Below are 26,757 nucleotides of genomic sequence, written 5' to 3'. Positions count from 1 at the left end.
TTACCGTCGTCGCGTGCCAAGCCATTTGGTTCCAGTACAGCTGGCACCCCGACGGCAACAAGAGCCCGACGTATAATGTCGTTGATATTTGCGTACCGCGCAATACGGCCCGCACTACGGCTGCACGACAGGCCGTGGTGTCCGAGGCTGGTGACAGCCTCACCACAGTGGCAGCGATGAGGGGAGCAGCACGGTGCTCCTAAACGTAAACAGGTAGCGAGGCGGAAAGTTGGTGTCGTCAAACACGGTGCCAATGTTTGACGACGGTAGTGCCTGCAGCCAAAGTCCCGACACCCATCTACCCACAGCCAGTAGGCGCGCTCGCTCAGCAGGAGTAATTGCCGTTTCTATTAAATTATTCCGGGTTACTCTGCAGAGCGGCTCATCCCACTGTCTCTGGGAAGACGGGTTGCTGGGTAGATTTTCATTCGGGCAAGTAATTTTCCATGCATCCATAGACCTAATTTTTTTTATTTTAAACCCCGCCCGGTCGATTTCCAAACGAGGACAAATCCGGGGAAACCCGGACGGATGACAGCCCTAATTATAGCTAATAGCGCACATATTCATTTTACGAGGTAGGTACCTCGAACTTAAAGCAACATCTTTTCACTAGCAAAAGACTAATTAAGACGTTAACGTTTAAAATATGCTTCAATTACGCCTCGATATGGATGATCATGAGTTGAAATAAGTAGATAAACCTACATAAGATTTAAATAAACGAGGCAGGTGTTTTATACGGTCAGCGCGACTCATAGCTAATTACTTACTTTATACTTGCTTCGAGTCCGTTCGTTGCCCGTGTTCGCGAGTTTTAAGGTACCTACGTTTTGGAAGCAAGCTGCAGACTGCAACCGCCGCCCGACCGCATGAAATCGGTCGATATCTGAGGGCGACTGCGCGTGCTGCTGCCGCTTCGAACCAAAACATCATGTACCTAAGTATTAATATTATATCCGAGAGGAAAGCTAGTGTGTACTTAGGTACGTTACGTCTGTAATCCTCAATTGCACTTCAGACCGGACAGAGACTGAAGATAATGGGTTCAAGAGATCAGCTTTCTAATGTCTTTATGGGATCACGAGTGACACGTGTAATATGATTTAAGATTAAAATTAATTAGATGTCTAGCGTGATTATTAACTTAGGTACCTACAGTCTGATTATTGAATCACGCGATTGATAGAATCATTGTGCCTCATCCTAAAATAGCACTTGTAAACTAGTGTTACCATACCTATTACAGGAGTTTTTTACTTTTCTCAGGATTCCGGCCGGAACGTTTTTTTTTAATTTTTAGGCAGGTACCTTTGTTAGCGAATAAATCTCAAACAGTAAAGCCGCCGGGTGGTGTCGCCGGGCTTTGTCGGCGGATTTTTCAAAGAAAATCAAGCCTCTGAACTTTTTGTCTTTAGGTAACACTATCTGCAACTCCATATGATTAGAAACTGTGAATAGAAAATAATAAAAAACAAATCATAGCCAAAATGTCATATTTATTTGAGATAAACAAGCTACAATTCATACAGTCGTACACACAGACACCAACTTACAAGTACTTTGTACATTTACGGTAAGGCTCTTCGCTAATACATTCATACATATTGTCAATACTCCGAGAGAAAAACTTTTATGATTTTGCTGTTTTTTTTTATTAGCAACATTATCCATTTTGTAAATTTTACTGTGAGATTAATAGGTAGACCAGCATATAATATAAATAGAATAGGTAGGTACACAAGCAGGTCAACTTACCCGAATCTGTCAAATGTTACCAATCGAACATTAACCTTCCACTATTGTGATAAGGCTGAAAATCTATTGAAGAAAATTGACAGATTAAAATAGGTTGATTGCTATGTAGCTCGTTTAGGCTACATTTACGTCTAAGCAGTACCGAATTGACATAAATGCGGTAAGTAATAGGAGGCGTCATTTCAGCTTAGACAAGCTGTAATACAAAAACATACGAAAAATATTAAAATATATTACTTATAAACTCCAATAATTTCCCGTTTTTTTATTTTAAAATCTCGGCATGTTGACATATACAGTAGTAAATTGCTAATGTTACGACCACACAGAAGGGTATGATAAACAAAAATCTATAATCAATTTGAATTTAACCAAATTGGTATAGCGTTTAGCTATCAAAATGAATGCAGAATCAGCAGCAGTGTCATCTTTTGTGCAGTTGACAGCTGTCAATTTTCAAGGGAAAATAGCAGTTTTCGCACAGACTGTACCAAAAAATGGTCAAAACGTATAAGACAAGTGTCTCAAGGCAATTCAACCTTCCTTGTATATTACTATTATTTAAAAATTACAGCAGTTCTGCAAAGAGGTCGTAACATTAGAAATTAACGAAGAGCCACAAAATACAAATAACGACGGACAAGATTTTGTGCAAATAACACTAAATAAACATTTAATTTTTGGTAAAATAATACTCTCACATTAATAAAATAAACTGGGCAAATAATCATGTACCTACTTCCAATATATTGGTACATTGCTTTAATGTCGTTAAAGTGAATGTTTCAACTGGTAGCGGGAATTCAAATATAAAATGTTTTACATAAATATGTTAACATACGATATGAGACATAATATTATCTATCGCGGTAATAATATACCTCAAAGCATTTCTTACATCCTTGTCTGACTCCGAAAGTTCTTAAATTCAAATACAATCCGATACATTGTTATATTTTGCGCTAAAAAGTTTATCGGATTACACTTAAATTGTAAGATCTTTCGGAGCAAAAGAGAGACATCAAAAATTACTTCGACTTATATTATTATGGCAATCGCTAAGATCATGCCTCCTATCGAAAAAAACTAAGGTAAAACTAAAAAAAAAAAAAAAAAAAAAAAACATTTTATTTTTTAATTTCCCGCTACAAGTCCAAGCATTCACCTTAAGGCGCATTTACGTTAAAACAGAAAACGCGTCGTGAATATAAAAAAAAATGTCGTTGTAATACCAAAGAGGTAATTAAATTTTAAAGCATCATTGGCAAGGTTACCTAATAACATAATAATTTAGTAATTTTCTTTGTCAAAACGATTAATGTAATACAAATTACAAGAATTTTCAGAAAAGGCATCAAATTTTGCATGCGCTTACCATACGTACAGTTAGTTTCATCTCCGTTTTATTCTTCATGAAATAAAAACGTAACTTGACTAAAGGCCAATTCTAATACACTATCTATTGTTTCGTACGATATAAAATGTATTTAATCCAGTAGATTCCTATCGAATAAGAATCCTTTTTGGCAAAAAAGGGTTATATTCTTGCAATCTTGCTGGATATCAAATATATCATATAGGTACTTTTGTTATTGCCATATCCTTAATCAATTATTAAAAGTGATATTTTGCAAAAGTCATACAGTCTTCGATTTTACAAGCAGCACCTTAAAATGCATCTACTGAAATGTTAAATTTCAATCAAAAAATAAATATACGTAACTCTTTCTTTTAAACCTAAAACAACGCTGCAAATAAAAATATTCCACATTTTTTTGGTACTAAAAAATTTATGTACTTCGTTTCGGTACCAAATCTAGTCAAAAACGTAGTAATCTCGTAAAAAAAACTTGAACAAAACAATTTTTAAATAAATAATTAGCGTGTAAAAAATAAATAATAAATACTGTTTTCAAAATACAAAAATAATATGTACACGGTATTCATAAATCATATTATTGAGGTCATCAGCACAAACTATTAAAAAAAAATAGAGCGAAATATGAAGAAAAGGTATTTCATTCAATATTCATGGTATGTTTTGGAACCCAGCTGACGACTGCAACTGCCGATCGTACGAACCGCAGTTGTACTACTAGTGTGTGTAAAATCGTTTTGTATTAGAACGCCAGCAGCCCTCAAATATCAACAGATTTCATGCAGTCGTTGCACATGCGGTCTACAGCTCGCTTCCAAAACGCACCTCAAGGCTTCGTAATATTCTTGAAATAAAATAAATTCTTTACCTACATATAGCTTAACAGCGTGCAGGTCTAGTTTATTACCTACTATTTTGTAGGTATTGCTTTTTATCTAAGCATAGTAATTCTAAGCTATTTGAGGGCCTTCTCAATCGACAGATAACTTTTATTTGAAGAATACGTTTGACGTTTTGACAGAAAATATGTCAAACCGTCATATTTATTTCTCAGATAGAAGTTAACAGATGATTGTAAATGGGTCCTAAATGGTACATTTGAGCTAATAACCTCATAATTAGAAGTTAACAAACCTCAGAGACGCCTCGAGTGCAGCGACGAGGCAAGACGGCCTCGCGGACAGCAAAACATTAGAAATGATTGAGAAAAAAATATGAAAAATAATAAAGGGCCTGTTTTTCCAATGCAAAAATGTTCAAATATAGAAAACATGTATTCTTATTCAACAATATCGATTAAAATTACTGCTGGATCTAAATTAATTACGGCACGCAAATAAAGCATTTCATCCGTTCAATATCGACCAATCACATGTATGACCGAATTTGTCAAAAAATCGTTTGAAACTGTCAAAACAGTAAAGTCTACATTCTTTTCTGTGTATGCTGAATTCCGACCTTATTGTATTTGATTGTCTCTATACGAAAACTTGCTTAAGTTAGGTCATATTATATCATTGGCCGATTGCAAGTCAAAAAATAAGACCAATTCAACACGAACATTATGTGGTAGATAAACTCGAAAATATATCTAGTTTTTCTTTTACGCGATCAAGAGTGAATCAACGGCTGCAAAAAATTTAATTCGAAGGAAAAACGGGCCCTAAACAGTGAGTTTAAAGTTAAAAGTCCGCTGCGCTCGAGGCAGTCTGACTCCGTCCGGCGTGCCTCGCCGCTGCGTCGAGGCACCGAGGCTTCTAATCCATTCCCTTTAGGCGAGGCGCCTCATCGTCACTTTTCCGCGAGGTCTCTTTGATCTACGAATGAGAAAATATTGCGTTTTTTACCCGATAACTTTAATCCCCATTTTGTAGTTGCGTAAAAAATCGATCGGTCGATCGGCGAAGTGGTTAGGAGACTATAATACTTAATAATTTGGTTTCGTTTGTAGGTACAATGAGGCTTTTCTGCGATGTCAAACAGTTTATTTGGCACTAGGAGAAATAGAAGTCAAATGAAATTGAGGCGAACTTTCTTCTAAGTCAAAATACACATATCTACGTTTAATTAAATGGAATTATATTATCAACTTGTTTGTTTTCGCTTTACGTCAAATTATTTATTTAAAACGCATAACACCTGCTCCGTTCCGTCGTAAGTAAAAAAAGAATGGCTTCAAATAGTCTTTTTTTTTAAAGGCACACTGACTTTAACCAAATTCATTTTAAAAGCCCAAAACTGTTTGTCACCGCAGAACTACGCCTATATCGGTCATTTTGTTCGTTTTTTTTTTTAATTTTATTATTTAAATAAATAAATAGCAATTAATTCTGTCCGGACGACATCTTTCGTTCGGGTTCTAGCAGTTTGTCTACTAGCGGACCGGGGCGGTCCAAATTGCTGTAACTGTCCTTCTCTGTTGTCTTTTTCTCGACCTGTAAATTCGTCGTTATAAAAACAAAAATTATAAAAAAAAAAAACTTTTTGTATCCCAGCAACCCCCTATATTTGTGGAGATCTTTTTGCAGATAATTATGTTTTGTTTTGCAACAATTATATTGCAAAAAAATTATGAAAAAAATAAAATATATGAGAACGCCAAATTACTTTCATTATGGAATTTGTTTCATCATGATAGATCATTTAGTTCAAAGTTACACACTGTATTTTCAAAAAAGTACAATTTAAAAAAATATGCAAATTAAACATGTTTTTTTTTTTTAATAATTTGGTTTCGTTCTTGAAGTTAACCCTATATTCCATCATCTCAAAATGTGTACATTACAAAACACCCCCCCTATATAAAATTTTACTCACATCAGGTTCTCCAAGCAGCGTGTTGGCCAGGTAGGGCGCCTTGAGAACACCGCGCCAGTACAACTTCTCTAAAGGTCGGTTGACGCACCACCCGGCGCAGCGGACGCCGAGCCATCGCCAGTATTGGATTTCACTCCTAGTAAGACAAGATATAAGAGTTACGGTAAGTTCCACCATTTATATTAGCGATAACCGAACCATTTTCAATAGTTAAGTCTCTGATTTCATAAATGGGAGAAAAGTACACGGGCGGTTATGGTTTCGTTTATCGTTATACTTAAATGGGGCAATAGAGAAGAATGGGAACGGAAATATTTTGACTGTGGTTAATAATGTGAACAGGGCAGGATAGGACTGTTTTCTTAAGAACAAACGAGATTAAATAAAAAAAAAAGTGCACTTTATTCTACTTGTCAAGCCCTGTCATTGGATACCCATATGGATGGGATCGAAAAAAAATAGGTTATTCACCATTTTGTAGCGGCGGCTATCTTGGATTTTTATTTCGTAAAGTGCAATGTGTTCTACTTGTCAATCCCTTTCATTTGATACCCATATTGTATAGGTACCTTAAAAATAACTAGTCCGCCATCTTGTATATTTAGCCATGTTGGATTTAGGATGACGTCACATAGGTTAACATACATTGTCGTCCAAACTAAACATGTATGCAAAATTTCAGCTCAATCGGTTGAGGGCAAGTGCCTTAAAATTGAGTTGTAAAATTCCACCCGAACACACATAGTTACATACAGACATACATTGCAAGTTAAATAAAAGCTTGTAATAATAACTACGGAATATTTCGAAGCAAATGGTTTTCGGAGTATTAACGATTATGCTGTTCAAACCGAAAATATTGCTATTTTTTACAAAACGTCAAAAAGAACGACACCAATAAAAAACTTAGCTGAAGACAAAATAAAACTCAATATATGACAATATTTATTTCACCAGCGCCACAGTAGCGAGTGTATCATGTCCGCTAGACACAGACACATAGCACACTACACAATAACTGATCACTAACGGGCTCACGATATCCTTGTGCAGCAGCACGGCGCTGACAGCGCACCAGCGCGCCGACCAGCGCCACAGTAGCGAGTGTATCATGTCCGCGAAACGTAAAACGCTGTGTAGGGCGAGGTTGTCGGCGAATCTGTGGGCAAATAATAACATTTATGTCACCAAAATCCACGGCAAAATTAAATGACACACACATTAAAAAAAATTTGGTCAACCTGTATAATGTCAAAAACATTTTTGGTCAGCCTGTATATTTTCAAAATATTTTTGGTCAGCCTGTATATTTTTTCAGTTATTATTTTTACACGATTTGCCAAAGAGGAGAAAGTTATGAATGTGAATGTTTCTTGTACAAAATGCACAATACCAGTAAACCACAAAATACAGTTTAGTAATTAGCCTCTATTTTCAGAATATTACTCACCTAGGATTGTTAGGACCTCGTTCTGCGTCATACTCTTGCGAGCTGAAGCAGTACGGCCGGTAACTGAGAGCTCCCACTATCTGGGGGTCGTTCCTACGTATCTGGGAATCAGAACAAGGTATAAAATTGCACAGACATTATAAAAATCAATAAAATCAGTAAATGCAAGTAAATGCAAGAGTTCGTAAAGATGTATGGATTTTTTACTTTTTTAAGAAAAAAAATCTGGGTGGAATTTGATAAAACGAAGCAGCAATTATAGCTACATGCATATATCACAATAAGAGACTGCCCTTTATCCATGTGGGGGAATTTGTTCCCTCCACAACACACCAGACAGAAGCTAGTATGTACTTACCTCATGAAAATTAGACCAGCTGGTCACCATTTTTAAGCCATTACTATGGCCAACTTCAGACAGCCAAAGTTATTTCATGAGTTAGAGCTCTACCTCACTAAGACGCCATGGCGACGTATCCAAGCAGTTAATATTGAAATGTATGGTACCTAACTCACTTGGCGACGGTTTGGCAACGTCACCAAATTGCTAACAGTTCTAAAGTTCTCTGCGTGGCTTCTGGATACTCTGGCAGCTTGGTGACGTTGCCAAGGTAGCCAGTATAATGTACACGGTAAAGTGCACCTCGAACACTCAGTCGCCAGAGTGGTCGCCAGTTAGGTACATTTCAATATTAACTGCTTGGATACGTAGCCGGCGACGTCGCCATTGGCGTTCTAATTCACCAGCCACTTAATTCATCCTTAATTCGTCGCCAGCGGCACAGGTCTGGCTACTTCTGGCATCCAAATGTCGAGTGGCCATGGCGTCTCGACAATCAATTGTTTACGTCGTCGCTGAAGAAATTGCACGCTGACTGGCGACCACACTGGCGACTGTGTGAGGGAGGTGCGCTTTACCGTGTACATTATAGTGGCTACTGTGGCCACGTCGCCAAGCTGCCACGGTAGCCAGAAGCCACGTAGGGAACTGTAGCTCGTGGCCACGCCTCCAATTTGGCGACGTTGCCAAACCGTCGCCAAGTGAGTTAGGTTCCATACATTTCAATACTAACTGCTTGGATACGTAGCCGGCGACGTCGCCATTGGCGTCCTAATGAGGCAGGGGTCTTACAATCAGTAATTACGTAATATAGAGATGAAATTATGTATTGTAAAAGTACATACCTGATATAATACAAATGGGTTGAAACAGGTGACTGCTGCATTTTGGTACAACGTTGGTCTGGTGGAGAAGCAATTCAATATACCTGCTACTACCTGCAATTTTATATTTTATTGTTGAATATAGCTAAATAGTTTTTACAGGTAAAATGAGACAGGACTATTTTACTTACATATATTAATTGTTATTTTATATCAGTTGATCAATGTTATATTATAAATATGATATTATTGAAATTATCCTTCCCTTATGCACATTATTATAATTAGAATATTTTACAAAATTAATTAGAATAATAATTATCAAAGGATGATTTTGGTCAAAATTCAGCTAGCAATTACCTCAGGCCTCATATTAATCATTATAATCATCATTAATGCCACATAGCCTATTCTTATAAACAAGAAACCATTCATTTTGCTTAGTGCCATAAACTCTTAGGTTTATTGAATAACGCTTTTCTGTCATAAAACAATAAACCATAAACAAATTAAATCATTGCTTTTTACAAGAAAAACATACATGTTTCATTTAACCAACTCCCCATACAGAAAGAGTATCTCAATTCGGGTTTTCCTGTTTTTATTTAGCTACTAGCTTCTGCCAGCGGTTTCACCCGCATCCCGTGGGAACTACTTCCCGTACCGGGATAAAAAGTAGCCTATAGCATACCTCGATAAATGGGCTATCTAACACTGAAAGAAATTTTCAAATCGGACCAGTAGTTCCTGCGATTAGCGCGTTCAAACAAACAAACAAACAAACTCTTCAGCTTTATAATGTTAGTAGAGATTTAAAATCACTTGAAGAATACCTGTTTATCTTCACCCTTGACATCAATGATGACCTTGACATTGTTAGCTAATAAGTAGTCCAGAGCCTCGTCGAGCAGACATAGACGTACGTCGGGAAACTGTTTCCTGAAATATAGAGGAGACATTTAGCACCAAATATAATATTAATATTACAATACAAGTAAATTATTGTACTATTTTATTAATTGGATAAACACAAACTCAAAAACGTTTATTCAAATTAGGCTGATAAATCAGCACTTTTCGAACGTCAAAAACAAAAGACAGCCCCCAAAATGCCCAGCCTTCACCACTTCCTATGTTTTTGCTGGGAAGAAGTGGCGCAACAAACTCCCCAGCAACACATGTCTGTCTGTTTGGTTGGAAGAACCAGAATTTATACAGAACAAGTCAAATAAAAATATCATTATCACAAGATAACTAATATATAAAATTAAAAGAAAACAAACAAACAACACATGTTGTGTGAATCTACATTGATATTATAATTTCTGGAGCTACTGAACCAATTTTGAAAACTGTTTTATTAACATAAAGCTACTTTATTTAAGTGTCATAATTATGCTATATTATTTGTGGGTATGGGGCATGGGGAGTAGGTTTCATTCGGGTGTAGGTCCCGGCTGTCATTGAACATCCTTGGCAGTTGTTACGGGTAGTCAGAAGCCAGTAAGTCTGACACCAGTCTAACCAAGGGGTATTGGGTTGCCCTAGTAACTGGGTTGAGGGGGTCAGATAGGGCAGTCGCTCCTTGTAAAGCACTGGTACTCAGCTACATCCGGTTAGACTGGAAGCTGACCCCAACATAGTTGGGAAAGGCTCGGAGGATGATGGGGAGTAGGGTTTGCCTCTATATTATTTACCATAAAATGGTATGTTGACACAACAATTTAATTAGAAGCTATGTGCCACTACAATGTAACTTGGTTCATCACTTTAGTCATGAATCTGACTACATTATTTCAAAGTTTGATATTAGCAATTGCCTATTTACTACTTCAAATTAAAAAAATTACTCTGATAGCCATCTAAGGACGAGCGATATTGTTTATAATGAACTGTGTGTATTATCAGTCTATTCCCCTACTTAAAAACAATAAAAAAGCTAACCAAACCGACCTATTAGGATGAGTAGCACCCACATCTATATCCTTGATCTTATCCCAGTCCATGAGATGTACATTAGCTATATCTGTGCCGGTCAGCCTTTCCAACCCTTGGTCATGTAGGAGTACAAGCTTGCCATCTCTGGATGTTCTGACGTCAAGTTCTACAATATTGCATTCTCGTTCTACACACTGGAAAGATGGAAAATATTAGGATTGGATCAAGACTCTAAAAGCTTAGAAAACCGACGAAATTATGTGAGGCAAGAGAATCAGAATAGAATAGTCAGTTATTTACATAATATATTAAATTAATTATTTACATAATAATATCAAAAATGTCTGTTATTTACATAATTTCAAGCAAAAAATTTTTATAACTTTCCACTTCTAGTAATTAAAAGTAAAATACAAACTGAAATGTATAAAAAATATTACTAATCGCGTAATAGTTCTATTTTCAAAATCAATATTGTTTACAAACTTTGCTGATCTAAAATGTTCTCTACAGCCAGATCTTGGACTTTTGATTAAAAACTCTATCCTCAATACCTTTATGAGAGTATAGCAAAGAGTTTTATATTATTACTTACATACTTGAAGGCCTCCATAGTATTTTCAGGAGCGTCTAAACCTGCGCCTCTATGCGCGATACAACGGACCACTTTCTCTGGGTTCTGCATACTTTCCTTACCCCAAGGCTCGGGCCCGAATATACTGGTCACATTTTCCGGCTCAGGTTTCCTCAGCCTAGTCAAATAGTAGGCGGAAAAGCCCAGTATACCCACATCCATACCGAAAGGGAGAACTGTGTGTGAAAACGAGAGTAAAAAATACAAAAAAGAGAACACATAGTAAATAGCGTTTATCACTAACGACAGCACAGTCAAAAACATGATTATCGTTCGTTCGTTGTTATAATATTGGTTAAAATTAGGTTAGATTTTTCGAAAATAAATACATTTGTATAGTGGGAGGGGCATTATGACAGCATCTAACGTTTCGTTTCTGTTGTCGTTTGTTTAATCAACAATTAGAAGGTTGCGTTTAGTTGCTAATTATTTGGAAAACTTACAAAATATTTTCTTCATAATAAGAGCTGTTGCTTACGTCAGCGTTAACAGAAATGTGTGCTGTACAATATCAGTGACATTGAGCTATATAATTATTGCCTTCCAGTAACTGATGTTACAGATTTTCTTTTTTTTTCATTTATTTTGAGTCCCGGCTGTCATTGAACATCCTTGACAGTCGTTACGGGTAGTCAGAAGCCAGTAAGTCTGACACCAGTCTAACCACGGGTAACTGGGTTGAGGAGGTCAGATAGGCAGTTGCTTCTTGTAAAGCACTGGTACTCAGCTGAATCCGGTTAGACTGCGGAAGCCGACCCCAACATAGTTTGGGAAAAAGGCTCGGAGGATGGATGGATTTTGAGTTTGATGAAAGATAAGAATAAGTGAAAGGTAAATCAAACCACATGAAACATTATTTATTAACTTATTTTTACTTAACAACTACATTATTTTACCTTAACACTACAGTAGTCCTATGAAAATAAATAGGCAGATATGCAAGAAACTCGTCGAAACATTTCTATTTTTTTAAATCTTTGTGGGCAAACAACTCCTCATTTAAGGACTACGGGTGCATGTATTTTACACAATTTTAATGTAAAACTAGCCAAAAGGACTAGCCAAAGCAAGTCATCTCTAAGGTTTATACGCAACAACTTTAACGCGGCTTCTTCTCATGACCAAAGGCACCAGCTGTCGTATGATAAAGAGGAAAGTCTCCACCACGGTCAACACGCTGGCCCCCACGAAGAGTGCTGTGGTGCCACCTAGTGACGCTGAAAAGAAACATAGGTCGAGTTGAATAAATAAAACCTTTTTGGCGTTCAATAGGTGCTGATTTTTCAGCCTATATAGTTTGAATAAATGAGTGTAGAGAACAAACAAATAAGTGCAATATGAATAAAACTTACCTTTATAATGTCAATAAAAAAAAACATGTAAATATAGCACATGCCATACGAAAATAAAATTAAATTCGTCACAAGAACACATAAAAAAATCGTAATAAAATATCACACTAAGTGCCTAAGCCACTTCAAACATTGGTGGCTAGTTAAAACTTGCCATATCTTGCCGTATTGTCCATAATCATTTTGTCTGCAAATGATTTACGATTGCAATATGATTGTAGAGCAAACTACCGTATAGATCAAATGGAAGACCAATCGCAAACCAATCGAATGTCATGGGAATACGATTAGTCTTTTATTAGTAGCAGAATGCCTGATACGGTTAAAACTGCCATTGCGACTGAGTTTTTATTCAATTTTGACATTATTAACTTACGGCCAGTTTCTTCATCAAAAGTTAAAGTTAAAGTAATGTCTAAAGTAAAAGTAACGGTCAAATTCGTTTTTTCAAGGCTAAAGTGACAGCAAAACATATAGAAAAATTGAATTTGACCGTTACTTTTACTTTAGACATTACTTTGACTTTTACTTTGGCTTAAACTTTTGATGAAGAAACTGGCTGTTAGGAGAATCGGGCCCCAGGCAAGGCGATTACGTTCTTATTACAATTTATTAGTTTGCGTTAGGTACAGTAATTGGGAGTTTCATACAAATTATAAAGAACAGGGGCCCGATTCTCCTAAGTTAATATTGTCAAAATCGAATAGAAATTGAATCGCAATCTGATCGCAATAGCAGTTTTAACCTTATCGGGCATTCTGCTACTAATACAAGACCAATCGTATTCCAATGACATTCGATTGGTTTGCGATTGGTCTGCTATTTTGGTGATTTTGGTCTTTATGGTAGTTCGCTGTACAATCATTTTGCAATCGTAAATCATATGCAGACAAAATGATTCATTATTGAATGACAGAAAAGGATAAAAACGTTTATTTCAAAGAAAAAAAATAGCGGAATGCCACATACGCTTCAATCGTAATCGAGTCGGGATTGAATCTCAGTCGAACCGAGTCGAACGTGAATCGTATGACGCTTAAGTAAAATTAGGAGAATCGGGCCCCTGCTCGAGTGGATACGGTGACGTGACGATCCTTTTCATAGTGAATTTATTATGTGTGCTACGACCCTGTTTATTTATTCATTTTATTAGGAATTCCTACAAGAAATACACAACTTCATACAAAAAAAAAAAATACAAACACAACCATGCAATGTTTTTCCTCACTTATAGGAATCCACATCATGCGTAGACTGTTATTTTCGATGGAGTTAAAGCGACAACACAACACAATTAAAACCACACAATTGCATAGGTCACAAGAACGAACCAAAAAGATCTTCCAATGTAAAGATTATGTCTCTGTTCAGTCGTATTTTTGGCGGCATCATGTTGATCCTGATGGCTGAACGAGGGTCCTCGTCAGATTCCGTGCTCCCATTCATGTAGATTTAAATAAAAAGTTTAAATGAAAGAGATTTTATAATAGCAGTTGTTTAGTGGGTAAATGGATAGCGGATAGTTGCAAACTTCAAGTTTAATCTGAGGTAGTTTGTGGGTCCTTTATCACCCCTATTTGTTTTTGGCATAGAATTAAATAAATCCTTCTATGTATAAAAATACCATTAACATAATAGATTAGGAACAAGTCTCTGATTCTAAAAGTTGGTATTCTAAAGATAAGGATCCAAAAGGCAAAACTATGCTCCGTATAAGCCTGCCCAGGTTAGTTGCTGTCTCCTACCCAAGAAGTTCTCTATTCTTTCCTGCCCATCTACTGAACCATGACCATCTAGATAAGTTCCTAACTTGACATTGACAGATTCTTAAGTCAACCAAGTTAGTCAGAATGAGAAAGTGCCTTACTTTAGGAACAGTCCACGAGGCAGAATCAAGAAGAACAAAGGTATGGTCCAGTTAAATAATCTAGGTATTACAACAAAATGAAAACTATTGCTTACCGAATAAGGATCGTTTTTGTGTGTGAATAATAATTGAGTTCGGCGCATTGGGGTAGACATGTGCATTTAGCAAGGTTTTTGGGTATGTTGATAAGGATTTCAACGTTCCTCCCGATGCACGCCATCCCGTGCGCATCACAGACGTCGCCATCTTGTTTCCGCGCGCAATGTAATAGACAAGATTGAGATTTTAAATAATATTAAAGCAATTAAAATTATTTAACAATAATGGAAATTTTAGTAACTATAACTATTGTTATTTTAAAATTGGTTGGGTTGAAAAATTCCTTGACAGTTTCTTTCGCTGTCAGTTGACTTTTTGATGGTATTTTTTCTTTTATTATTGGCCAGTGTTAAAAGGTTACAATTGAGTTTATAGACCTCCGATAAACCTCTTTTGTATACAAGCTGCACATAAGCTACTCAAACGCTATAAAAAATAATTCTGAGATGCAAGTCTCCCAAGAGACACCCTCACTCCATTATTCTTGTATACTCACCTCCTTTGACGTGGAAATAGGGTCGACATCCACAAAACATGACAGCCATGCGGCTCCGGCAGTGCATCTGACATAGAGAGAAGCTGTAGGCCTGGAAAGGATTCGAAGACATTTTGACTTAATATTTTAGTGCCAATTTTTTTATTTGAGGCTCATGGTTGCTCAGCAAAAGATGCTTTCCATCATCTGCCATGCTCTTTCTCAACAACGTTGGGGTCGGCTTCCCCAGCTTAATCAGATGCAGCTGAGTGCCAGAGATTTACATGGAACGCCTTCCTATATGACCTCCTCAGCCGTTACTTTGGCATCTCTAATGAATGATCTTTTTTGTTTTTTTGAAGACTATATGTAAATAAAGATTTGTTGGTTTACTTGTATGGAGTCACTGATCCATTCATCAGGGTATTTACAGCGGCGCTGCTCAGTCCTCAAACTCTTCACGTTTGGGGATGCTTGGATCTCTATTACCTGCAGATGGGAAAACAATCTTCACGAAATCCTTACTTAGGTATATTTAAACGCGAATGTACAGATGTATGTCTGAACTCGGGTGGAGTACATAAGGAAGTATATATTGGGTATATAGTAGGACATAAAGGAGTATACAATTCATTGGGGAATACAAAAGAGTTAGTACATAGGAAAGTAAACAAGGCATTAACAGAGTGGTTTATAAGGGAAGCACATAGGAGGAGTATATAGGGGAGGATATAAGGAAGTACATAGGAGGTGATGGCCTGATTAGAAGAAAAAATATTGAAGAAAGATTACCTTATAATCAATTATCAGTTCTTCACCAGGTAAAACTTCGCCGGTCGGGTTGGATATGGCCGTCGATATCTCATATGGAGAATGTATAAAATACTGGAACAATATATTCGTTGACAACAATAGTTTAAAATATAGTAAGTAGGTATAAATCATCTTCCTTCTGCTAGTAGGTAGTCTCCATTCTAGCCATCATCCTCCGAGCCTTTTCCCAACTATATTGGGGTCAGCTTCCAGTCTAACCGGATGTTGCTTCATTCTAGCCTTTTACTTCTAAATAATATGACATAAATATACAAGCGATTCTCACCCGAACAGCGTTATTCATGGAGTCTATTCTCACAGAGCACTGCCCACTGTGGTAGTGGCATTGGAACAGCGGGAATGGCACCCAGTCTACTTCTTGAAGCATGTGCTGGTACTCTGCATACATGGAGTTGAAGGTTAGGCACATGCCTACTTCTGTCATCACGGGGTTCCAGTGCACCTGTAAGAAATGGAATGCAGACTTATCTCTTGCTGAATCTATGTATATGAAGCGACACGATCGGTCTATCTGATCCTCGTAACCCTTTTACGTACAGGGCGGACATTCATCATCATCTACCTAGGGTTTTAAAATTTTGTTGGTGTTTACCTCCAGTCTAACTGCTGAGTACCTACCTCCTCAATCTGTCCGCAATAGGATACCTTTGATATGACATGTTGTCAGAATTTCTGGCTATTGACTACCCGTCACGACTGCCAAAGATGTTTAAATGACAAACCTTCGTAAACGGAGGAACTCGTCGTGACAGAATGATCAAGCGTTGCTTACCATGATCGATCGACCCATACGGCTGTTACTTAATCGTCGTCAGTTAGATACTCAAAAAGGTAGTTAGCATATAATTAACTCGCCGTTTCCCCCCGGTTTCACTAGCAAATTGCAAATTCAAAAGAATTTTTCAAATCGCTCAAGTACTTTCGAAATAAAAAAAAAATACAATTAATGCTTTCCTCTCTATATTACAAGTGAAGATAAATCTCTATATGTACTGGTACTTACTTCATGCTCATTATTAGACACAATAACCTGCAGCACAGACGACGGATGGACAGCTAACGCCATATCCAGCAAATCAATACCCTTGACCGTATCATCAGTCTGGTACTTCCAGAAGTTCTGCAGGTTGTTCCTGAATGATACGTCAGCTATCAGCTCTATGAACTCGTAGTAGTAACGGTACTTCTCAGGGTCGGAGTCTTCTGTCACGTTCCAGGTGCTGGAGGGAAGATGAGGATGTGTGTTGATGATGGGTTCTCGAAATTAGGATGGTACAGATCGAACTAGTTTGAGTTAGAGAAAATGTGATATATAAACTTTATAAATAATTTAAATATTTTAAGCCCTACCATTTGCAACGCCTGAATAAGGCTGTTACCATAAAAACTGTTATATCCTAATTGTAATATTTAGGGTCCCTAGGGCTGTAAGCGGTCAAACCCACTTAACCAACATGGCCCTGACTAAATTGCCAATCTAACCTGCCCGTGGTGCGGCCTGCTGTAGTCATGTAATAGGCGGTGAATAGGCGTAATAAAGCTTAGTGGTACATATGCGCAGTACATAAGCGTAGTACATAAACATACTACAGGTATAAGGGAAGTACATAAGCGTAGTAAACATGTAGGGGAGTCAATAAATGTACATTAATAAGTGTTCCAACCGAAGGATGGCCACTGCTGGTCAAGGCGGGAGGCCAATGTTCGCCAATTTACTTGGTCTACAGCTTCATGTGACTAGATCAACCGTCCATCTAGTGGGGACCTACTTAACCTGTGTCTTCTGGATCAGGCCAAATTCGAATGTTCTACTTACTCCTCAATCAACTCCCTAGCCTTATCCGGCTGTACCCGGTCGAGGAAGCAGGCGGTCACCGCTGGGAAGGTGGTCCACCAAGTCCTGTAGTCCCGCTGTAGGGAGACCACCACTGGTTCTGAGTTGTACCTGCGAGGATAACCATTCTTCTTTTTATCGAGTAAGCTGCAGCTTTAATCACCTAACAAGCCCTAGTGTCAGAGTTTTCTCAAGTCCGCCTGACGGCCTCTGACAACAAATTGTAACAACGACTTCTTTACGTGTCCTCACAGGCACGAGGGTGTAATACCGCGAACTTCCAGACTCCGTGCTGCTTTGTGAAAGTTTCTAAAACCGACAAAACGATTTTGTCCCGTCCCGGGATTCAAACCCGAGACATCGTGAAGCGCAGTCGCGGCTATGCGTCGAGATGAACCATAAAATACTTAAGAATATGAACAGTATGAAGTATGTACCTAGGTTTATCATATAATGTTATACATAAGGTCTACCAACCTAAAATACTGGCTGAGCGCGCAATACACAGCACCTCCAAATGCACTCATTGTCAGAGCTAGCCAGAGCACCCTGAAACATCATCAATATTCATCATCTGCCTAGCCTTTCCCCAACTATGTTGTGGTCGGCTTCCAATCTAACTGAATGTAGCTGAGTAACATGCAGTGACTGCCGATCTCATATATCCTCCTTCCTGTCTGTATCCTCTTCAGCCCAATAGACTGATAACTCAATTTCCAAGAAATTAGGAGATTTTAAGGAGCAGAATATTAAAAGGTTCAATCCTAATAATAACAATGAAGTAAAAAGACAGTATTTAGAAATAAATGATGGCAAAATATAGCATTAAATTCTCCTTGCAAACCCAAAAAACATCAACCATAAAAAAAGAAGAATTCATAAAAAGAACACGTCATTATCCATCAACAACCAACTGTCATTTCGGAAACGTAAAATTATGGGTATTTTTAAAACAAATAAATTCTAAGTGATATATTTTAAACTAGAACATTTTCGGCCACAACCCAACCTTTCGAGCCAGTGAAGTTTTTTCTCGACAGTATGCTTCAGGCCATGTAGTGTGGTTTCTTCGCAAAAACCTACGTAAACTCTGTAGGCAGCGGCAATGGAAACATTGATAGACTCAATAGTTGACTTCGTTCGGGTTAGACAGCTTAACATTGCGGTATGTCTAGCCTTGTCATGCCTTTTCCTCCTATCAGATTTCCCCATCGTGGAATTGGTGTTTCACCTCCTTGTACAACTGCTATTTGTGGTTATAGAGTCTTACAGCCACCCCAAAGATGAAGACAAATTCAAACTGTATGAAAAATGATAACCTCCTTAGATCTCCTGAACAACTTGTGTATGATAAAATTCTGAAATGATGACAGTAAAAATAGAAAACTTAAAACTACTTAGATTGAGTCCTAGGAATGAGTAAAACCTCTTTCCAGATTAGGGAGACAAAAACCAACCACACTGATAAAGATAGTCGTACTTTCTGACACGATTTTGGTCATAATGTAGTCGATATAGCTATAATTACTCCGTAATGGATTCAATTAAATAATCTTCTAATAGCTTAGTTATTGCTTCGTTAATGGAGTCTTTTGTGTTCATGTAATTTAAACCTTTTCTAGGTTACCCATTATGTTAAAGTTTTCCATTAACTTTTTATAAAAAGAGCGAGCAGTTTTTGTATTTTTGGCTGATCTGAATGCACTGTTCTTACTGTCTGATTAATAATATGTACACATCGCCTCGTCGCCATCGTCGTCGCCACAGCCGAAAACGTCCACTGCTGGACAAAGGTCACTCCCACTCTGGGGGGCTTTGTCCAAACTCAATGCGCTGGGCATGCGTGTTGGTGAGCGGCGACTTTTCTATCTGCTATCCCGTTATTATTAAGGATTCAAAATCTAATTTGATTGGCTGTCTGACTCTTATTTTAGCAACAATTTTGGATCCAAACCTCTTTCGTTTCAATTCTTCTCAAATTCACTTCTCCTTCAATTTTGCAACGGCTAGTCTCAAAGACCATCTTACTTACTTTATTTGGTTAATGTACGTAACCTTTTTGGTTTCTTTTGGTTCCAGTTGGCTGCAGTGTTAACCCTGATATACTTAGTGTACCAATACTGGGGACTGTTGTTCAAAGGTCAGGAAGAGGAAGAGGATGAGTGCCGACACGCGCCCAGACTATCGCGTTCACGATCAAGGTAGGTACGGACGATTTTTGAATTTGTTTGTTGCAGATCTCAGCTCTTTGAGGTGGATCCTCACAGCCGAAGGCCTCAAGCCCCACCGCATAATGTGGGGGAGCCAGGGAGGCCTAAATCCTGGTCATAGACGAGCATGTGGCTTATATTCCTAACGCACCTCCGTAGAATGCCTGATGTGCAGCTTCTCACACTTTTCAGAACCGCTAAGGCATTTGGGAAGGACTATGGGTTTTATACATCAGAAACCTTCTATTGTCCCACTGCAGGGCATATCATTCAGACGACTTCAAACAATCGCTTCATATTTCACACTGGTACTCACCTGAACCGTGCCCTTAGTAGGACTACAAGCTGACTCCAACATAGTTGGGAAAAGGCTAGACAAATTGTATTGAGGTCGGCTTCCAGTTTTCAAGGAGCGACCTCCTCAACCCAGTTACCCGGGCAACCCAATATCCCTAGGTATCCCAGACCATTGATTAGTTATAAACTTCAGCCAAATACTTAATAATTCTAGATATATTTCTCCAGGTCATGTTCCAGGTCAAGAACGCGGTCAGGCAACTACCATGAATACAAAACGAACGATTCGAAATACTGCCGGCGCGGTCGGAAAGCTCATCGAAGGTGTCCAGACTGCAGCCTTTGCAACTTTGACCAGTAGCCACTAGATGGCGTTATTATCAATCAAGACGAAATTACAAATCTCGCGCATAGGTGGCGCTGTTTTAAAGATATAAATTCCTGTGGCTGTTCGCGTTTTTTTTATTTATATTTCTTTACTTTTCATTAAATAACTTGATATAAATAGTTATGATATTTTTGTTTTAGTTTTTCTTCTTTTGTTTATACATATTTTATCCCCGGTAGACATCTGTCTGATCTTGTGGGTACGAATGTATTCATTCATCAACCCTACTAAATGGGGAGAGGGGACTACTATTCATTGATATTAAAAGAAATGTAGATTTTGCACCCCGCATGCGCGTCAGTCTGCGGACCATCTGCGAACGCAACCCTTGCGAATCACGGTCAATTTTCGTCGAATAACCATTTTGTGACCATGGCGTATAAAATAAGAGGTAAATAAAACAATTCATTACTTAAATGCATGTTTAACATTTTATTATTTACAATATACGCATAAATGCCCTTAACTTGAAAGTGTGACTGCTCAAAACTTATAAACATTTAAGAATTCGTTCAATTTGCCAATATCTGTGATTGTTATTTCGCCGGCCGGCTCCAGTTGGCGCCAAAATTGCACGGAAATCTAGACCCTGGGAATTTGGATCGATCTCGACGAACAACTCCCAATGTTTTAAAGCCAATATTTACCAATCCACACGACGGTGATGGCAGTCGAGGCGAACAAATTATGGAGCCGGGTCCTAACGATTGTTTACAAAACAAAGGGGTGTTCAGAAACGTTATCCTGACACATTCTGCTCGAAAAACAATAATATGTCGCACGTTTCCAGTGAAAAAAAGTAACTGAAAGTGGAAGAAAGCAAACTACCGGATTTCATCGCGCGTATACGGTTGATTTTTTGTGACACATGCCACGATCTTAACAGATTTAAACAACTTTTTATTATAATGCGGGATGTAGTTCCTTCTTGCAAAATAACATTTCCGTAATTTTTACTGAGTCAACTTGCAAGTGTAAAGGCGAGGTTACATGATCTAATCATCATCTTCAACAAAGTTATCATAAGGATCCGCGCTGGAGCTATCGACGTCTTGTGATGATGATGATGTTGATGATGATGATGATACTGTAGGTTTAGCCGTTACTTTAGTACTGTTGACTGGTAATGGTATCGCCAAGATGTACTTCTGAGGGCAGCATACGTGCTTGCATGTCCTGGAAAAATACAGTTGTCGTTAGCAGCTTTTACAAAAATTATGGCTTCAATGTTAAGAAACGTTTTGAGGCAACGCTGTCAAAATCCGCCTGTCTTCGAAGCGCTTTAATGAAATTAGCGAATTTACTTATAATCATTAAGGATTCCTTTTTATTGTGATCTCTTTTACGCTTATTTCCGACAACTCTTAATTTTCGAACGTATCATGTTATATCAAATCCGGTACTGTCATTACTGTCAATGTCAAATAGAAAATTTGAAAATTGCATTTTGTTTGCGTTCGTACATGTGAGTTATTTTATTTCAAAAGTTTTCTTTTAATTTAAGGTTTTATTATGGAGGAAGATAATTCGAACAGTGTGGAAGCTGTAGAGTACATTGATAGTCAGGACGAGGACCCAGATGGTGATGAAAGTACGTATTTATTTGAAGAAACGATGTAAACTTTTTTTGTTTACGAACTTTTCTACAATATGTTAACTTTTTTGAATTGCAGAACGTCCAATAATGCTTCTACTAAGACGTTTAATAAGAAACAAGCAGAACACAGTTATGACGAACGCACAAATCATAGATATATTACAGAGCGAGTTCAATATTTGTGTGAATTCGAGCCACGAGCTCGAAGTTGACATATACATCAAAATAATTAAAAAATACTTGAAAGATTGGCCTCAATGGGAAGAGTTAGAACGTATATCAACGAAACTCAGCCTAATTAAAGACTTTGAAGCCGTTTCTAAAGTTTTAAACCATAAATATAAAAACTTAAAGGAGTATTTAGGCGTTATGCTCGAAGCGGCAAAACCTTTAGCACAGGAAGCAGTAAGGAATATAAATTCAAATTCTAACCAGCCAGAGACATCAAAAGTTGACGAAAGCATTGAAACAAATGATGTTATCATGGAGATCCAATGCACACGAGAACAGTTGAACAACCTCTTTTTCAGAAAACCTCGTTTAGATCTTAACAATACAGTTTTTAACATGACCGAAATCACCCCTTCTCGGATTAAATTAAGGAACCTTACCTTTGACGAGATTCTTAAGGGGTGTTGGGTGAAAATCATTATAACACTGCCACATTTTTCTTTCGTTCGTGAATTATCGTACAAACTTAGCCATGTGCTAATAAATAAAGCACGAAAAGACCGTACCACAACTGACGTAAGTTTCTCTAGAGATTTCGAAGTGAATTGCGGTAACAAATCGAAAAATCAAAGAATTTGTAGCAGGAATTCCTTCTTGCAGCAATTCTCTACAATCTTACAAGAAAGTGCAAAACGGTACCCAGAAATGTACGATTTCATACAATCAATCGTAGAATTAATAAAAAACGAACTTGACGTTATTGACCCATTGACCGTACCAGCCAGTTACAGGAGACATGCAAACAAGTACAATTATGTACGGTACTTGTACACGGATAATAATCAGAATTCGGACACACGGTACGATTTGCAACTAGAAGAAACTATTACACCAGTGTACATGTACATTATTGATAAAGTTCAGAAATCTGATGGTATTATACCGCTGGTTTGGGAATGGTTGAAAACGGAGTGTATGGTTTGTAAGATTAAGATTACGGGTACAAAGTCGACATCTTGGAAAGAAGCGTGGGAATCACATTTTAGTGAAAAGCATAGCAATGAAACTGATTGGCAATGTGCTCATTGTAAACGGTTGTTCAGTATTTCTTTTCTAGCCAAAAATAAGTGGTACCATGAGTGTTAAAGTTATTATTATTGGATTTGTTATAAAAACTCATCGATTTATGTTTGGTTTCTATAAACTATAAACAATTTTTGCTTACAGAAAGTAACTTTTAATGTTACCTCTATGAGGCGTATGTTTCGTTAACAAACATATTGAACTGCTTCTCTTTTTAAAAACGGGGCTTTAGATTCATTGAACATTTTTTACTCTTACTATATTTGACCACTTAAACTTCACCTTATCTGCTTATAGTCAGAAGACTGGTAGCATGATTGCAATGGAAAAAAAAAAAGTATATTTGACTGCCAGTTATATTAGAAAGTCTGGGTTAGTACCAGAGGTACCCGAAGCTGACTTTATCTTTGTCAATGTAAAAGAAATCAGGTCACTACATGAAGAAAACCTTGGAGTTTGAGTTCCTCTGATACTGGTACTGTTACTGCCTTTTTATCGTCCCACTGCTGGGCTGCAGCCTCCTCTCACACGGAGAAGGATTGAGCATTAATCACCACGCTTTCTCAATGCGGGTTGGTGATTTCAGACTATTTAAGTCCAGGTTTCCTCAAGATGTTTTCCTTCACCTTTTTACCAGCCATTGGTGTCTAAGATATACTTAGAAAGTGCATACAAACTTAGAAAAGTGGCATTCCTCTGGTACTAACTTTCCCTAAATATTTATGTTTAAGGGATGTACGCAAAAGTATTTTAGTCTATTAGAGATTTGAGAGACATTCGGATAGATGTGACATTGTGAATAATCTTTATTTTTGTTATTATAAGTAATACTGTAAGTATGAAGACTTATGTACAATAATGAAGAATTTAATTAATAGATATTTAATAAAATTTTGTATAAAATATTATTTGTTTATTTTGCGGATGGTATCGAAGTACCGTATCTTATTTCAGGTATTGACGCAGCATCTTATTTTTAACCGAATTCCTAAAAAGGAAGAGGATATGTTTTTTAAGCAAAGTTAGTATGTAGTAAATATACAACGATTAACTGACTTCAAAATAGGATTAGGTTTTCAATCCGTTGAGATTTTTTTTAGGGTTCCGCACCCAAAGGGTAAAACGGGACCCTATTGTTTTCGCTCCTCTGTACGTCCGTCCGTCCGTCGTGAGGCTGTATCTCATGAACCGTGATAGTTAGAGAGTTGAAATTTTCACAGATGATGTATTTCTGATGCCGCTATAACAACAAATACTGAAGACTAGAATAAAATAAATATTTTGGGGGGCTCCCATACAACAAACGTGATTTTTTTGCAGCAGGTAGATGCGGTTTTATAAATAATGGTACGGAACCCTTTATGTGTGTATTTTCACCGATTGTTTATTTAAAAAAAAGTTTTTTATCCACTCTTGATACTCACGTGCGGTACCCAGGAGGTCCATATAGAGTCAGGTCAATATGTGATGTGCTGAAGTTGCAGTATTGTCGAGGAACACAGCAGCCTAACTTCTTTCTGCCGTTCAAACAGATTCGTGTCCTCGTTATATTGTGCACTGAAATAGATTATAGATATTTAGTTAATCTATACTATAATAATACAAAGAGGAAAACTTTGTTTGTTTGTAATGCATAAACTAAAAAACTACTGGACCGATTAAAAAAAAATCTTTCTCCATTAGAAAGCTACACATTATTTGCGACTAACATAGGCTATATTTTATCCCGGTACGGGCAGTAATTCCCACGGGACGAGGGGAACCGCTTTAAAATGGTTAGATATAATTACACAACTAGCTTCTGCCAGCGGTTTCACCCGCATCCTGTGGAAACCTCTGCACGAACTCGGATAAAGTAGCCTAGAGCCTTCCTCGATAAATGGGCTATCTAACACTGAAAGAATTTTTCAAATCTGACCAGTAGTTCCTGAGATAAGCGCGTTCAAGCAAACAAACTCTTCAGCTGTACAATATTATAGTATAGAAATATAGAAACTTACCAACTGTATCATTTTTGTATTGGGGATGGTCTTCTAGGGGGCATTTGTAGGAATTTAGGTCAATGGCTGCCTCGTTTGGTAGCATCATGTAGATTAGTGACAAAATCGCCAGCCCACTGTAAAAGAAAAAAATAAATATCTTATATTTTAATCATTTTATTTCAAGAATCTGTTCACAAATATTCCAAACTCAAGGTTTGCCAAAGAGTAATGGAACGTAGCCTTTTAGGTATTACACGGACGGATCGCATCCGTAATACGTTCCAGAACAGAGTGCCTAGTGCGAGTTTTGCAAGTTAAATTTTTCGATGCGAAGATTATTACACCATTGAATTACGTAGCACTTATCTTTGAACTGTTTATTTAATAAAGACTGTCATCGGTACTTGGACGTATTACAGTCGCTCTCACTTTTGCGAGTGTAAACATTATTAACCGGCAAAATGAGTGAAGATGTTATACCTACCTAAATCATGTGACGCAGCATACGACTCTTTATTTCAATAGAGTTATAATTACGGATCGAGTTGCGAACGCTCAAAAAACTCGGAATCAGCACTCAGGAGTGGCTGATGTAGGCTGAAAGACTGCAACTTTGAAATGGAACTGGGCTGGACACGTTAGCCGTATGCATCCGGAAAGATGGGCCACTATTATCACATCACCCAGTGGACACCGCAGGCGGCGTAGGCCCCGGAAGAGATGACGTGACGAGACTGGTGGACTCGGTCGAAAGTTCGGGAAGTGTGGAAACGAGATGGGGAGGCCTTTGCCCCCAGCAGTGGGACATTATAGGCTAGTAATAAATAAATACATTTCAAGAATTGTTACACTCACACCAAGACTCATATGAACACTAACTAATATGTTGTTAAGTATAATTATAATTTAGTAAAAAACTCCTGTTAAACTCTTCAACTACTTTAAGCTGTGCCCTATAGGGTCCATATTATTTCTAGACTGTAAAATGTAGGTACCACCTGTATAACATAGGTATGGAATGCTAAGTATTTTATTAATATTGTAAAAGCAATTTAAAAATGGCATAAAAAAATTATCATGTTATATCCTATAAAACACATGGTACTTACCGCATCCGGATATACAGTAGCCTACCTATAACGAGCTTGGTTTATTACTGACGCGTTTCATCAAATCTATCCGCTACTTTTTCGTGAAAATATAACAAACAAGCGTACATTAAAAGATAGTTTATTTTGTGAAAACATTGGTCTATGTTTACAAACAAGAGCTATTGTTATAATATAAGGACAAATAACACGTATTGTTACCTACATAACGTGTTAAATAATAATGAATGCCTACGAAATTGCCGTTCTGCGGTAATGGACATTTCAAATCATAATATTTTTTGTTTGGCTAAGAATTGTAATTTCAAATTAATTTTATT

The 26,757-nt window shown here is 37.5% G+C and overlaps 3 protein-coding genes across 6 annotated transcripts; 2 read left to right on the top strand and 1 right to left on the bottom strand.

Moving 5' to 3' along the window:
- Nucleotides 1–1,482: 1,482 nt before the first annotated feature.
- On the bottom strand, nucleotides 1,483–14,641 carry LOC124644111 (glycerophosphodiester phosphodiesterase 1). Of its 3 annotated transcripts, none has more exons than XM_047183328.1 (9): nucleotides 14,454–14,641; nucleotides 11,101–11,315; nucleotides 10,521–10,699; nucleotides 9,401–9,506; nucleotides 8,589–8,681; nucleotides 7,404–7,504; nucleotides 6,984–7,112; nucleotides 5,954–6,089; nucleotides 1,483–5,571 (listed from the first exon to the last, which is right to left on the bottom strand). In XM_047183328.1, the coding sequence occupies exons 1-9, from the start codon at nucleotides 14,602–14,604 to the stop codon at nucleotides 5,461–5,463; spliced, it is 1,221 nt and encodes a 406-aa protein (XP_047039284.1). In that variant the 5' UTR covers nucleotides 14,605–14,641; the 3' UTR covers nucleotides 1,483–5,460. The 3 variants fall into 3 exon arrangements, with proteins under 3 accessions (XP_047039284.1, XP_047039285.1, XP_047039286.1); XM_047183329.1 differs by having other exon boundaries at nucleotides 1,483–4,953; XM_047183330.1 differs by lacking the exon at nucleotides 14,454–14,641 and adding an exon at nucleotides 11,469–11,475.
- LOC124644112 lies at nucleotides 14,335–20,579 on the top strand. Of its 2 annotated transcripts, none has more exons than XM_047183332.1 (3): nucleotides 14,335–14,398; nucleotides 19,680–19,801; nucleotides 20,336–20,579. In XM_047183332.1, the coding sequence occupies exons 1-3, from the start codon at nucleotides 14,342–14,344 to the stop codon at nucleotides 20,466–20,468; spliced, it is 312 nt and encodes a 103-aa protein (XP_047039288.1). In that variant the 5' UTR covers nucleotides 14,335–14,341; the 3' UTR covers nucleotides 20,469–20,579. The 2 variants fall into 2 exon arrangements, with proteins under 2 accessions (XP_047039288.1, XP_047039289.1); XM_047183333.1 differs by lacking the exon at nucleotides 14,335–14,398 and adding an exon at nucleotides 18,706–18,765.
- A 1,318-nt stretch (nucleotides 20,580–21,897) lies between these two features.
- On the top strand, nucleotides 21,898–24,251 carry LOC124644053. Its single transcript, XM_047183243.1, has 2 exons — nucleotides 21,898–22,086; nucleotides 22,169–24,251. The coding sequence occupies exons 1-2, from the start codon at nucleotides 22,008–22,010 to the stop codon at nucleotides 23,407–23,409; spliced, it is 1,320 nt and encodes a 439-aa protein (XP_047039199.1). The 5' UTR covers nucleotides 21,898–22,007; the 3' UTR covers nucleotides 23,410–24,251.
- Nucleotides 24,252–26,757: the final 2,506 nt, after the last annotated feature.

The sequence above is a fragment of the Helicoverpa zea genome, chromosome 29, assembly GCF_022581195.2.
Source record: "Helicoverpa zea isolate HzStark_Cry1AcR chromosome 29, ilHelZeax1.1, whole genome shotgun sequence".
Classification (NCBI taxonomy): Eukaryota; Metazoa; Arthropoda; class Insecta; order Lepidoptera; family Noctuidae; genus Helicoverpa; species Helicoverpa zea.
This window is presented reverse-complemented; position numbering and strand designations above follow the sequence as displayed.